This window comes from Salvelinus namaycush, chromosome 16, assembly GCF_016432855.1.
Source record: "Salvelinus namaycush isolate Seneca chromosome 16, SaNama_1.0, whole genome shotgun sequence".
NCBI lineage: Eukaryota > Metazoa > Chordata > Actinopteri > Salmoniformes > Salmonidae > Salvelinus > Salvelinus namaycush.
In genome coordinates this window covers 11,045,831-11,061,063 of record NC_052322.1, presented here as the reverse complement: position 1 = coordinate 11,061,063, position 15,233 = coordinate 11,045,831, and the positions used below count along the sequence as shown (strand labels likewise).

The 15,233-nt window shown below is 41.0% G+C and overlaps 1 protein-coding gene across 2 annotated transcripts; it reads right to left on the bottom strand.

Moving 5' to 3' along the window:
- Positions 1 to 969: 969 nt before the first annotated feature.
- On the bottom strand, positions 970 to 14,259 carry LOC120060971. Of its 2 annotated transcripts, none has more exons than XM_039010425.1 (4): positions 13,811 to 14,259; positions 4,187 to 5,984; positions 3,810 to 4,073; positions 970 to 2,126 (listed from the first exon to the last, which is right to left on the bottom strand). In XM_039010425.1, exons 1-4 carry the CDS (start codon positions 13,879 to 13,881, stop codon positions 1,260 to 1,262), a joined length of 3,000 nt encoding a protein of 999 aa, XP_038866353.1. In that variant the 5' UTR covers positions 13,882 to 14,259; the 3' UTR covers positions 970 to 1,259. The 2 variants fall into 2 exon arrangements, with proteins under 2 accessions (XP_038866353.1, XP_038866354.1); XM_039010426.1 differs by having other exon boundaries at positions 14,151 to 14,259.
- Positions 14,260 to 15,233: the final 974 nt, after the last annotated feature.

Genomic DNA, 15,233 nt, shown 5'->3' with positions numbered 1-15,233 from the left:
ATGTAAATATTACATTATAAAATAAATTACTCTTAAGGAAGCCAACAAGTATCTTTATGCAGTTTGAAGATGGCATTGTGATCCATCTTTGCAGAACAAATATAGAAAACAGCAAAAGCTTGATGAAACAGAAATACAAACATCAGAAAATGCTAGTCTGTAAAATGTAAATACACTGCTCAAAAAAATAAAGGGAACACTTAAACAACACAATGTAACTCCAAGTCAATCACACTTCTGTGAAATCAAACTGTCCACTTAGGAAGCAACACTGATTGACTATACATTTCACATGCTGTTGTGCAAATGGAATAGACAAAAGGTGGAAATTATAGGAAATTAGCAAGACACCCCCAATAAAGGAGTGATTCTGCAGGTGGTGACCACAGACCACTTCTCAGTTCCTATGCTTCCTGGCTGATGTTTTGGTCACTTCTGAATGCTGGCGGTGCTCTCACTCTCGTGGTAGCATGAGACGGAGTCTACAACCCACACAAGTGGCTCAGGTAGTGCAGCTCATCCAGGATGGCACATCAATGCGAGCTGTGGCAAGAAGGTTTGCTGTGTCTGTCAGCGTAGTGTCCAGAGCATGGAGGCGCTACCAGGAGACAGGCCAGTACATCAGGAGACGTGGAGGAGGCCGTAGGAGGGCAACAACCCAGCAGCAGGACCGCTACCTCCGCCTTTGAGCAGGAGGAGCACTGCCAGAGCCCTGCAAAATGACCTCCAGCAGGCCACAAATGTGCATGTGTCTGCTCAAACGGTCAGAAACAGATTCCATGAGGGTGGTATGAGGGCCCGACGTCCACAGGTGGGGGTTGTGCTTACAGCCCAACACCGTGCAGGACGTTTGGCATTTGCACAACAGCATGTGAAATTTATTGTCAATCAGTGTTGCTTCCTAAGTGGACAGTTTGATTTCACAGAAGTGTGATTGACTTGGAGTTACATTGTGTTGTTTAAGTGTTCCCTTTATTTTTTTGAGCAGTGTATTTTCTAAAACATCTTAAGATGCTTAGTCAATGCATCAATATATTCTCTCACTACCCTTATCCACTGGGAAAAACAGGACAGTTAGTTACATTTCAATACTGAAATTATTGTATTTTGGAATTAAACATTCAATACTGAAAATAAGTTAATTAATTTCCTGCAGTGAATAAAACTTAAATTACATAAATATGATGGATAAGAGTTCTATAAGGCTAAAGTTGTGAAATACATTATGGAATTTGAAAAGTGATTCCATCCTCTCAAACTCAGCTCATGTTCTTTCTAATCATCTCAAGAGCAGCTTCCTTCTCCTTCAAGAGATCTTTCAGTCGTTTGATTCTCTCATGACGCTTGATTTCTTCAGGGTCCATGGGTGCTATAGAGCAGAGATAACTGGTTGGGATCTCTCCAGCTGTACTACTTCCCTGCTCACTCATAGTTGAAGGACATTGGATCTCCATAGATGCTTTCTCTTTATCTTTCGCTTGAGCCTTTGTGGACTTTCTCCCCTTTTGTTTAGTCGACTCTGCAACTGCACTGGTACGGTTCCCTGAGGACCTGGTGTTTGGTGGTTTAGATGAATCAGGCTCCTCTTGTGAAGTGGATGATGTGCTCATTGCTTTGACTTGTGTTCCAGTCACCTCACATGGACATGCAGTGCATCTTCTCCCCTTTCCCCTTCTTCTTCTTCTAGAGTTTGGCTTTATGTTGCTTGCTGTACCACAGCAGGGCCTAGGAGCGCAATCCATAGCTTCAGTGTTTGTTTGTGGGTGGACAGATGAAACGGGTGAGTTTGAGCTTCGTTTTGAAATATGCACCAGATCGAGATCTGGCAGAGGTTTGGAAGGGACAACTGTTTCATCTGTGGTGGAAATAAAATAATTGACAGTCGGTTCCTCATAAACAAATATCTGTTCACCATCAAATAACATGTCCAGCTGAGGAGTTTGACTGGTAAGGGGCTGCAATATCAACTGAGGAGTTTGACTGGTAAGGGGCTGCATGTCCAGCTGAGGAGTTTGACTGGTAAGGGGCTCTGGGTTTTCTGAACTTTTAAATGCATTTTCAACTTTTTCTATTTTCTGCCTTTTAGCATTTTTTGGGCAACTATCATTGTTCCTTGTGGCAGAGACCTGTGAGAAAACAATGTTTTTAATTTCAGAGTGGGAAATACAGTAATAAACTCAGCAAAAAAAGAAACGTCCTCTCACTGTCAACTATGTTTATTTTCAGCAAACTTAACATGTGTAAATATTTGTATGAACATAACAAGATTCCACAACTGAGACATAAACTGAACAAGTTCCACAGACATGTGACTAACAGAAATGGAATAATGTGTCCCTGAACAAAGGGGGGGGGTCAAAATCAAAAGTAACAGTCAGTATCTGGCATGGCCACCAGCTGCATTAAGTACTGCAGTGCATCTCCTCCTCATGGACTGCACCAGATTTGCCAGTTCATGCTGTGAGATATTACCCCACTCTTCCACCAAGGCACCTGCAAGTTCCCGGACATTTCTGGGGGGAATGGTCCTAGCCCTCACCCTCCGATCCAACAGGTCCCAGACATGCTCAATGGGATTGAGATCTGGGCTCTTCGCTGGCCATGGCAGAACACTGACATTCCTGTCTTCCAGGAAATCACACACAGAACAAGCAGTATGGCTGGTGGCATTGTCATTCTGGAGAGTCATGTCAGGATGAGCCTGCAGGAAGGGTACCACATGAGGGAGGAGGATGCCTTCCCTGTAACGCACAGCTTTGAGATTGCCTGCAATGACAACAAGCTCAGTCCGATGATGCTGTAACACACCGCCCCAGACCATGACGGACCCTCCACCTCCAAATCGATCCCGCTCCGAGTACAGGCCTCGGTGTAACGCTCATTCCTTCGGCGATAAACGCGAATTTGACCATCACCCCTGGTGAGACAAAACTGTGACTCGTCGGTGAATAGCACTTTTTCAGTCCTGTCTGGTCCAGCGACGGTGGGTTTGTGCCCATAGGCGACGTTGTTGCCGGTGATGTCTGGTGAGGAAACTGCCTTACAACAGGCCTACAAGCCCTCAATCCAGCCTCTCTCAGCCAATTGTGGACAGTCTGAACACTGATGGAGGGATTGTGCATTCCTGGAGTAACTCGGGCAGTTGTTGTTGCCGTCCTGTACCTGTCCCGCAGGTGTGATTTTTGGATGTACCGATCCTGTGCAGTGGTCTGTGGTCTGCCACTGCGAGAACGATCAGCTGTCCGTCCTGTCTCCCTGTAGCGCTGTCTTAGGCGTCTCACAGTACGGACATCGCAATTTATTTCCCTGGCCACATCTGCAGTCCTCATGCCTCCTTGCAGCATGCCTAAGGCACGTTCACGCAGATGAGCAGGGACCCTGGGCATCTGTCTTTTGGTGTTTTCAGCGTCAGTAGGAAGACCTCTTTAGTGTCCTAAGTTTTCATAACTGTGACCTTAATTGCCTACCGTCTGTAAGCTGTTAGTGTCTTAATGACCGTTCCACAGGTGCATGTTCATTAATTGTTTATGGTTCACTGAACAAGCATGGGAAACAGTGTTTAAACCCTTTACAATGAAGATCTGTGAAGTTATTTGGATTTTTACAAATTATCTTTGAAAGACAAGGGTCCTGAAAAAGGGAAGTTTCTTTTTTGCTGAGTTTAGCATCTTGGAAAATACTGTTCTAATGAATGGTAAAACAATGTGGACTTTGCCAAAGTTGAGTTTGGAGACAATCTAATAGGCAACATCAATATACAGTACAAAATCCATTAGAAAGCTTTAGAAAAGTAGAAAATTATAATTTACCTGTGTTTCATTATGTACCCTCTTTTTTGTCACAAATATTGATCTCTGTAACAATTTGCGAATAGCCTCTATGGTACGTTTGTTTGTGGTCCCAATCTGAGGAAACACCTTAGGGTTAGCCTTGGGCTTAGAATCTATCCTCTTCAAACATATCTGCACATCAGATGTGATCCCAAACATCTGTTTCAGCAGGCGATCACAAGTTTCCAGGGATTCCTGGTCCAACATGGAAGTCTGCTGCTCAGGAATGGGATCTGATGAGCTCTGAAATTTGGGAATGATCAAGATTAAAAGTTTAGAAAAACTTGGCCCTTGAGAGTTTACCTTATTAGCTATCCTACTGATCATGTAGTTATGTGAATAGTGGGTTGTCTTACCTTTTTTTTGTGTGTCTCCATTTCTGTTTGGAGAGCGGTGCTTTCAGGAATGTTCTCCATTTCTTGAGTGGAGGCATTGTACTGACTATTTCCAATGCTTTGGTCAGTGGCATCATTCTGGATGTTCCCCATTTCTTGGGTGGTGGCACCACTCTGAATGTTCTCAATTCTGAGTCCAGTTGCACTGCCATAAAAGTCTTCCATGTGCAGTCTTTTCCAATCCTGACCAGTGATGTTTTGCTGACGGGAGTTCAACTCTTGGCCTGTTGCAATACCTTGACAGTCTGCCATGTCGTGGGCAGTACCAACATTCTGACACCTTTCTATTGAAAGGCCAGATACATTGTTCTGACTATCCACTACCTGGCCATTCAAATTATTTTGACTACGTACCATTTCTTGTTCAGCTCCGAAGTCATCCAGCAAATGAGACATTTCTCCTTCACCTACTTTAGGCACCGCTTTGGGTGGAAGGTATGAGACAAATATTACATTGGAGTCTTCGTCCTCATCAACTTCAGACTGTCTGAAAAGTTGCCTTGTTACATCCCTTGTTGATATTGCCTGGCATGTGAGGTCATCCTGGGAATCATCGTCACAGAGGTCAATGATTTCATCTGGTATGACAATGTGTTTTGGGTCTGGTCTGGTTTTATTTGACAATTGTGATCCAGATGAGGAGCACAAGGGTAGGGAGGGCGGTAAGCTGATTCTCTGATTGAATCCAACATTTTCCTTTGCCTGCGTGGAGGAGGTACCCATGCTCCTACTGGCCTCCAAGGGTTTTGATGGTCTGTTACAAAGCGCAGGGGTTTTGTTAGCTACAAAATACACCTTCCCATTGTACATCACTAAGGCATTGTCCTTCTCTTGTCCAATTTTTGTCTGACCCTCTTGGGAAGTTGAATGGTTTTTTGCTGTGTGATCACACGTTTTGCTGGCTTTTTCCATCTCTGCCACAGTTTTCAGGATATCTGAGGTCATAGAAGATGAATTCACAGGAACACGGCATGGAGCAGGTAAGCCATCCGCCTCCTCAATCACCCACTTAATAGGAGTGACCAGTCTTTTACCATCCTTGGCAGTAATAGAACACTGTCTTGAGCCTGTTGAAGAGCATGTAGAAAGTGTTTGGCCAGATGACCTTGGAAGTCGGCTGAGTGAGGGGGCTGACTTCGGAGATGTTGGTACATAATTATGCTTCATGGTTTGGACAGGGGACACATAAAGAACCATTGGTGAATTTGAGGCACAGGTCGTTGATGAAGTAAATATCTGTCTCTTTATGGCTGGGGGGAGTGCGGATGCTGGGAGGGTTTTGACTTGTGCATTAGGTGGAATTTGAAGGTATTGTCCATTTGGAAGCGCTGGGGATTTCACAGTAACTGGCAGCTTTTTCTTATTTATAAGTGATTGGCCAAATGTGTTCCCACAGGTAAACTCAGGTGATGTCAAGGATCCTGCACTTTGGGCAACTTTTGTTGTTACTATTGGAGTCTGGATGCGCACTGAAGGATATATTCCTGTCAGATTGGCTGGATTTGGAGAGGTACTCACGTAAAATGGCCTTTTATTCACAAATTGTTCTTTAGCTGTGGGTCCCGAAATAGATATGTTACTCTTCGAAATTGATGGAACATTCGAGGTATAATCTCGTTTAGTTTCAGCAATGTCCTTTATAGTGCCCGTTGGTGATCGAACAAACTGTCCGTTGACTTTTTGAACAGGGATTAGATTCATAACAGTTCTCCCATTGGTTCCCACAGCTGGCATCGCTTGGTAAAAGACACCTGTCCCACTGAAAAGGAAAAATAAAATATATATAAACATTTCACAGCAAGACACCAGGTAATTCAAAACTTTAGACAGTTAAACTCTCGAGAGAAAGATTTACCAATCTTTCCCTTAAGAAGGTTAGGCCTGTGTTCAATACAATACAGGCCACCTCTTAATTGAGAACAAATCAATGCAGTTAGATTTGGTTGTATTCAATACAACAGTCACTCACTCATACACTGACACATCACACCCTTTCCTTGAAAGCCCTACTCCCTACTTTTTCTTTAATAATTCTCTCTTTCTGAGATTGTTTTTGTTTTTGGCATTGTTTTTGTATAGATTTCTGTTTCTTGTGGTTCTTTGATACTATCTAAAATATCTTAGGGGCCTTGGAAAATATTATATAAATCCCATGTATTCTTATTATTAAAGCGCCAAGCCTTATTGTTTTTGTGTGATTCTCCTTGCATCTCAAGCCCAGATTGTCAAAAAAGTTATACAAATGGGCATACAAGTAAAACAGTCAATCCCAGAACTGAACGGCCCACAGGTGGCACTATAAAAGGCACTTAATAACAGGTAGACTCAGTGAAAAGACATTGCCACGAGCAGCACCGCAGATATTGAAACTTCCCTCTAACAGTCACACACAGTATCTGCGCAAGAGGACCAAAACAGCAGAGAAGATGAGCCTCACCCTTCAACACTCTTAGTTGTTGCGGAAATTGACCACCTATGATGTTGATTTTCTGCATCTACGTCATAACGCTGAGTCTACCTTTAAATTCAAACGCTCAGTCCACCACGCCATTTGATGGAGAGCTAAGAAATTTAGTATATGCAATAACGACAGAAATGTTATTGGCACCCTTGATAAAGATTATCAAAAAAGACTGTATAATATAAATAATACAAATACTGAGCTGTATTGTATTCACATTTCATATATATATACACACACACAGTTGAAATCGGAAGTTTACATACACCTTAGCCAAATACATTTAAACTCAGTTTTTCACAATTCCTGACATTTAATCCTAGTACAAATTCCCTGTCAGTTAGGATCACCACTTTATTTTAAGAATGTGAAATGTCAGAATAATAGTAGAGAGAAAGATTTATTTCAAATGTTTCGGGTAGCTTCCCACAATAAGTTGGGTGAATTTTGGCCCATTCCTCCTGACAGAGCTGGTGTAACTGAGTCAGGTTTGTAGGCTTCCTTGCTCGCACACGCTTTTTCAGTTCTGCCCACAAATGTTCTATATGATTTAATTTGATTTATTTTACCTTTATTTAACTAGGCAAGTCAGTTAAGAACAAATTCTTATTTTCAATGACGGCCTAGTGGGTTAACTGCCTTGTTCAGGGGCAGAACGACAGACTGTTACCTTGTCAGCTCGGGGATTCGATCTTGCAACCTTTCGGTTACAAGTCTAACGATCTAGCCACTAGGCTACCTGCCGCCCCTTCCAGGATTGAGGTCAGGGCTTTGTGATCGCCACTCCAATATAGAGGTCGACCGATTATAATTTTTCAACGCCGATAACGATTATTGGAGGACCAAAAAAAGCCGATAGCGATTAAATCGGACGATTTATATATATATATATATTTATAATAAATGACAATTACAACAATGCTGAATGAACAATGAACACTTTTATTTTAACTTAATTAATATAATACATCAATAAAATCTATTTAGTCTCAAATAAATAATGAAACATGTTCAATTTGGTTTAAATAATCCAAAAACAAAGTGTTGGAGAAGAAAGTAAAAGTGCAATATGTGCCATGTAAGAAAGCTAACGTTTAAGTTCCTTGCTCAGAACATGAGAACATATGAAAGCTGGTGGTTCCTTTTAACATGAGTCTTCAATATTCCCAGGTAAAAAGTTTTAGGTTGTAGTTATTATAGGACTATTTCTCTCTATACCATTTGTATTTCATATACCTTTGACTATTGGATGTTCTAATAGGTACTTTAGTATTGCCAGCCTAATCTCGGGAGTTGATAGGCTTGAAGTCATAAACAGCGCAATGCTTGAAGCATTGCGAAGAGCTGCTAGCAAATGCAGAAAAGTGCTGTTTGAATGAATGCTTACGAGCCTGCTGCTGCCTACCACTGCTCAGACTGCTCAATCAAATCATAGACTTAATTATAATATAATAACACACAGAAATACGAGCCTTAGGTCATTAATATGGTCAAATCCGGAAACTATCATTTCGAAAACAAAACGTTTATTCTTTCAGTGAAATACGGAACCGTTCCGTATTTTATCTAACGGGTGGCATCCATAAGTCTAAATATTGCTGTTACATTGCACAACCTTCAATGTTGTCATAATTACGTAAAAGTCTGGCAAATTAGTTCGCAAAGAGCCAGGCGGGCCCAAACTGTTGCATATACCCTGACTCTGTTGCACAGAACGCAAGAGAAGTGACACAATTTCCCTAGTTAACAAGCGCATTCGCAAAAAAAGCACTGTCGTTGAACCAATGTGTACCTAACCATAAACATCAACGCCTTTCTTAAAATCAATACACAAGTACATATTTTTTAAACCTGCATATTTAGTTAATATTGCCCACTAACATGAATTTATTTTAAATCACCCGTTTGGCGAAGTAGGCTGTAATTCAATGATAAATGAACAGGCACCGCATCGATTATATGCAACGTAGGACAAGCTAGATAAACTAGTAATATCATCAACCATGTGTAGTTAACTAGTGATTATGTTAAGATTGATTGTTTTTTATAAGATATGTTTAATGCTAGCTAGAACCTTACCTTGGCTCCTTGCTGCACTCGCATAACAGGTAGTCAGCCTGCCACGCAGTCTCCTCGTGGAGTGCAATGTAATCGGCCATAATCGGTGTCCAAAAATGCCAATTACCGATTGTTATGAAAACGTGAAAATCGGCCCTAATTAAATCGGCCATTCCGATTAATCGGTCGACCTCTACTCCAATACCTTGATTTTGTTGTCCTTAAGCCATTTTGCCACAACTTTGGAAGTATGCTTGCGGTCATTGTCCATTTGGAGGACCCATTTGCGACCAAGCTTTAACTTCCTGACTGAGGTCTTGAGATGTTGCTTCAATATATCCATATAAAACAACCTAAGTGTATGTAATATATATATATATATATATATATATATATATATATGAGTTGAAGTCGGAAGTTTACATACACTTAGGCTGGAGTCATTAAAACTCGTTTTTCGACCACTCCACAAATTTCTTGTTAAAACTTCTTAAGGCTAGGGGGCAGTAATCGGAAGTTTGGATGAATGAGGTGCCCAAAGTAAACTGCATGTTACTCAGGCCCTGAAGCTAGGACATGCATATAATTGGTAGGATTGGATAGAAAACTCTAAAGTTTCCAAAACTGTTAAAATAATGTCTGTGAGTATAACAGAACTGATATAGCAGGCGAAAACCCGAGGAGAATCCATTCAGATTTTTTTTGGGGGGGGGGGAAACAATTTAAAATGCCTGTCTATGGGAATATCAAAGGAATACCTCCCAGATTGCAGTTCCTAGGGCTTCCAGCAGATGTCAACAGTCTTTAGAAAGAGTTTCAGGCTTGTTTTTTGAAAAATGAGCTAGGATTCGTAGTTTTTCTAGTTGGCTCCCATTTTGGCTGTAGTATTGTGGCGAGTGTCGGTGAGGGTCAGCACTTCGTTATTTGTCTCCGGTAATGAACATACTATTCTGTCTTAAATTGTATATTTACATATTAGGGTACCTGAGGACTGATTAGAAACGTTGTTTGACTTGTTTGGCCTAAGTTTATTGGTAACTTTTGGGATTCATTTGTATGCATTTTGAACGAGGGAAACCGGTGGATTACTGAGTCAAGCGCGCCAACTAAACTGACTTTTTTGGGATATAAAGAAGAACTTTATCAAACAAAAGGACCATTTGTTATGTAGCTGGGACCCTTGGGATTGCAAACAGAGGAAGATCTTCAAAGGTAAGTGATTTATTTTATCGCTATTTCTGACTTTTGTGACGCCTCTGCTTGTTTGGAAAATGTTTGTAATGCTTTTGTACGCGGGGCGATGTCCTCAGATAATCGCATGTAAAGCCTTTTTGACATCTGACAAAGCGGCTGGATTAACAAGAAGTTAAGCTTTTAAACGATGTAAGACACTTGTATTTTCATGAATGTTTAATATTACGAATTTTGTATTTTGAATTTCGCGTTCTGCAATTTCACAGGATTTTGGCCAAAGAGAGCCCGAAGAGGTTTTAACAAACAATCGTTTTGGCCAGTCGGTTAGGACATCTACTTTGTGCATGACACAGTCATTTTTCCAACAATTGTTCACAGACATTATTTCACTTATCACAATTCTATCACAATATCACAATTCTAGTGGGTCAGAAGTTTACATACACTAAGTTGACTGTGCCTTTAAACAGCTTGGAAAATTCCAGAAAATGCCACCATGGCTTTAGAAGCTTCTGATAGGCTAATTGACATAATTTGAGTCAATTGGAGGTGTACCTGTGGATGTATTTCAAGGCCTACTTTCAAACTCAGTGCCTCTTTGCTTGACATCATGGGGAAATCAGCCAAGAAAATCAGCCAAGAAACAAATTGTAGACCTTAACAAGTCTGGTTCATCCTTGGGAGCAATTTCCAAACGCCTGAAGGTACCACGTTCATCTGTACAAACAATAGTACACAAGTATAAACACCATGGGACCACGCAGCTGTCATACCGCTCAGGAAGGAGACGCGTTCTGTCTCCTAGAGATGAACGTACTTTGGTGCGAAAAGTGCAAATCAATCCCAGAACAGCAAAATACCTGGTGAAGATGCTGGTACAAAAGTATCTATATCCACAGTAAAACAAGCCCTATATCGACATAACCTGAAAGGCCGCTCAGCTAGTAAGAAGCCACTGCTCCAAAACCGCCATAAAAAAAGCCAGACTACGGTTTGCAACTGCACATGGGGTAAAAAAAGAGAGTACTTTTTGGAGAAATGTCCTCTGGTCTGATGAAACAATAATAGAACTGTTTGGCCATAATGACCATCGTTGTGTTTGGAGGAAAAAAGGGGGAGGCTTGCAACCCGAAGAACACCATCCCAACCGTGAAATCCAGGTTGTTCTTCAAATCAGTTTTGGAATACACAGTCCAAACAGCAAGTTATCAAATCGGATGTGTGTTTTTAGACAGCAGTCATTTGCTGACATGGCTACGCAAATTGACATAGTAACAACGGGTTTGCTTTTGAGCCTTGATATTTAACAGGATGTGCAACCTCATCTCCCCCCTCTTTAACGCAATTGATTTCAACGTGATATATCGATATGAGTTGACTAATAAGTGTTGCATTTCTCATTGTTTTGGCGACCCTCAAATCAAAATGCATCACTTTTGCAGGTTGTTCTCTAACCAGTGATGTAAAGAATCTCCAGTTTCCAAGTGTAAAAAAAAAAAAACTTGTTAGTTTCAACAGTGCATGCAACCTGATTTCCCCCCTAATTCATAGTGATTTAATACCACCTGTAAAAACATGGTTTTGGTGCGCGTGCAATTTACAACGCATTCGGAAACTATTCAGACCCCTTGACTTTTTACACATTTTGTTAAGTTAGACGTTTTCTAAAATGTATTAGTTTTTTTCCCCTCATCAATCTACACACAATACCCATAATGACAAAGCAAAACGTTTTTTTTTTTAAATGCACAATTATAAAAAATAAAACATTGAAATATCACATTTAGATAAGTATTCAGACCCTTTACTCATTACTTTGTTGAAGAACCTTTGGCAGCGATTACAGCCTTGAGTCTTCTTGGGTAAGCTAGGCACACCTGTATTTGGGGTATTTCTCCCATCCTCTGCAGATCCTCTCAAGCTCTGTCAGGTTGGATGGGGAGCGTCGCTGCACAGGTATTTTCAGGTCTCTCCAGAGATGTTTGATCAAGTTCAAGTCTGGCCTCAGGCTGGGCGACTCAAGGACATTGAGACTTGTCCCGAAGCCACACTTGCGTTGTCTTGGCTGTGTGCTTAGGGTCGTTGTCCCGTTGGAAGGTGAACCTTCGCCCCAGTCTGAGGTCCTGAGCAGGTTTTAGTCAAGGATCTCTCTGTACTTCGCTCGGTTCATCTTTCCCTCGATCGTAGTCCTTGCCACTGAAAATCATCCCCACAGCATGATGCTGCCACCACCATGCTTCACTGTAGGGATGGTGTCAGGTTTCCTCCAGATGTGACACTTGGCATTCAGGCCAAATAGTTCAATCTTGGTTTCATCAGACCAGAGAATCTTGTTTATCATGGTCTGAGAGTCCTTTAGATGCCTTTTGGCAAACTCCAAGAGGGCTGTCATGTGCTTTTTACTGAGGAGCGGCTTCCGCTCAATTTTGAGTCTCATAGGGTCTGACTACTTATCTAAATAAGTAGTTTTATTTTTTAATAAATTAGCAAACATTTAGAAAAAAACTGTGTTTTCGCTTTGTCATTATGGGCTATTATGTGTAGATTGATGGGGCCATTATTAATCCATTTTAGAATAATGCTGTAATGTGGGCACCATTGAGAGCATCCTGTCGGGTTGTAACACCGCCTGGTACGGCAACTGCACTCGAAAGGGTGATGCGGTCAGCCCAAAGCATCACCGGGAGCACACTGCCTGCCCTTCAGGACATCTGTTCACCACACTGTCATCCAGAAGGCGAGGTCAGTACAGGTGCATCACAGCTGGGACCGAGAGACTGAAAAACAGCTTCTATCTCAAGGCCATTAAACTGTTAAATAGCCATCACTAGCTGGACTCCACCCAGTACCCTGCCCTGAACTTAGTCACTGTCACTAGCCGGCTACCACCCGGTTATTCATCTCTGCACCTTAGAGGCTGCTGCCCTATGTACATAGACATCAAATAAAATGTTATTGGTCACATACACATGTTTAGCAGATGTTATTGCAGGTGTAGAGAAATGCTTGTGGACATGGAACACTGGCCACTTTATTAATGTTAACATACTGCTTTACCCATTTCATATGTACACTGTAACTCTAGTCCATTCAACTATTGCTGTACATATAGGTTGGGTTGCACCAACATGGATTAAAGTTGTTGCACCAAATTTTAAACCTAGTTTTACATTAATTGGGGGCGGCAGGTGGTTGGACCAGTAACCGAAAGGTTTCTGGCTCGAATCCCTGAGCTGACAAGGTAAAAATCTATCGTTCTGCCCCTGAACAAGGCAATTAACCCACTGTTCCCCGGTAGGCCGTCATTGTAAATAAGAATTTGTTCTTAACTGACTTGCCTAGTTAAATAATTGTTAGTTAAATAATTGTTACATTTAAAAATGAATCCTAGTTAAATTAAATCATTCCTCTAATCTAAGTTTAGTTTTCACTTTAAACCTTGATTAATTTTAAGCCTTTTGCTGAATGAATTTAAAATATATATATGAACTTGAGGTGGTTTAACTGATAAACCAAAACAAATTCCTCAGAGAATATTTAGAGACAGGTTGAATCTTGTTGAGTTTTTGCCGCCCCGCGTTCCACTAGCAAAGCATAGGCTGGGGCGACACCATGCCTGTTAGTTAGCTAGCCGGAGAAAATCGTACCTGAGAGGCGGGGGCGAAGGACACGGTCTACCGGTGGCTACGTCCAAAGGATCCCGGATAGCAATGATCATTTGAATAGATTTGGCTTTTTCCTTACCTTCCAGTTTAATCCTTTCTTCAATTCAATTGATGTCACCTATTCCAAAAGTTTAAGACCCCAGCCCTCATTCCAACTAACATGTTTTTTGATACAGAGATGATCAGATTTTCTTCGTTTAATCTTACCTGAGACACGCGCCTTGAGATGCCATTGTTTTACCTTGACTACTGTATGACACGATATTCAAGTTACTCATCGTTATCCAATGAGTTAGCTTGCCTATCAGTTTGAAGCGCCGAAAGGCAGCGGGCACCCCTTAACAATTTATATAAAGCATATTTATGGCTAACCGAAATTACTGGCAACGTCGTAGGCTAGCTAGCTAATATCTGTTGGTAACGTCGTTTGATGACAGCTGCGCCATCGAAAGTCAGCTAGCCTAGAGGCATCGTGCTGCTCAGAGTAACGTTAGCTACGTTGCTTTGGCCCTGTATGACTGTCTAATAAACTGGTCAACTAACTCACCTAATTTATATTACATCACTGGTAGGCACTACTTTCTACTGGAAAATAGTTTAACTTTCCAAAACTCTCTGTTAGCTATCGTAAAACTATTTCCGTTGATTTCCTTTTTTGTTGCGTTACACTTCCGCGAAACGTTACCATGGTGCACGTTCAAGAATTTGAATAATTCAAGTTTGTCAATGGCTTCAGAATTCCGCTCAAAACTGTGATACGGGCTCATTGAGACCCGTATCTGTTTCAAACGATATTAATCAAGGTTTCAGTCTATTTCTCTGATCTCCTTCCAACGCAGAGAGCGAACAGAATAGATCAAAACATTAACAGCATAAAAAAAAACATTGACGATCTTGAATCCCCACTTGAGACGTCTACAAAAAGAAAGCATAACTTCCGGGGACAATATACAATTTCCGGTGGGATTTAGAGACCTCGGTTTTGTCTAGAAGGGATACAGTTTTTGTCCAAATTGACTTTTCGTAGCAGGATTAGGATTTACAGCAGTTTAGGAGAACTAGTTTAGGAAAAGGGTTAGGGTTAAGTAAAATCTAAAATAATGCTTATGTTATTTGTAGTTAGATGTGCTTGCTGAAGGCAAAGCACAACTCTAGATTTCTTACATACTCATATTATTAGCATTATTTGATTTCTCCCCCCACTCTAGAGCTTAAACGTTCAGGTTATCCTAACTTCAAATTCTTTAAAATCTTTATCAACTATAACTATGTGAATTATGTGAACTTTTCTGGTATTATTTGACTTCTTCCTTCCGCTCAAGAGCTTAAACGATTTAAGCTATTATCAAGAAAGCAACCTCCAAATGGGCAAACTGATCCAACTATAAGTAAACAGTAGTTGGTATTCAAAATTGCCTGTTCTTTGGCGAATGCTACAAGACCAACTTTAAAACGTTCAGGCTATCCTAACTTCAAATTCCTTAAAACTTTTATAAACTATAAACAATGTTAATTAGCATAACCCTTCATGGATTCAATGCCAAACATATGAACACAGTGGTAGACATTTTAAATGCTACTGTTCTTTAACCATTTCAACCAACAACAAAAAACTAACATTAACATTTTC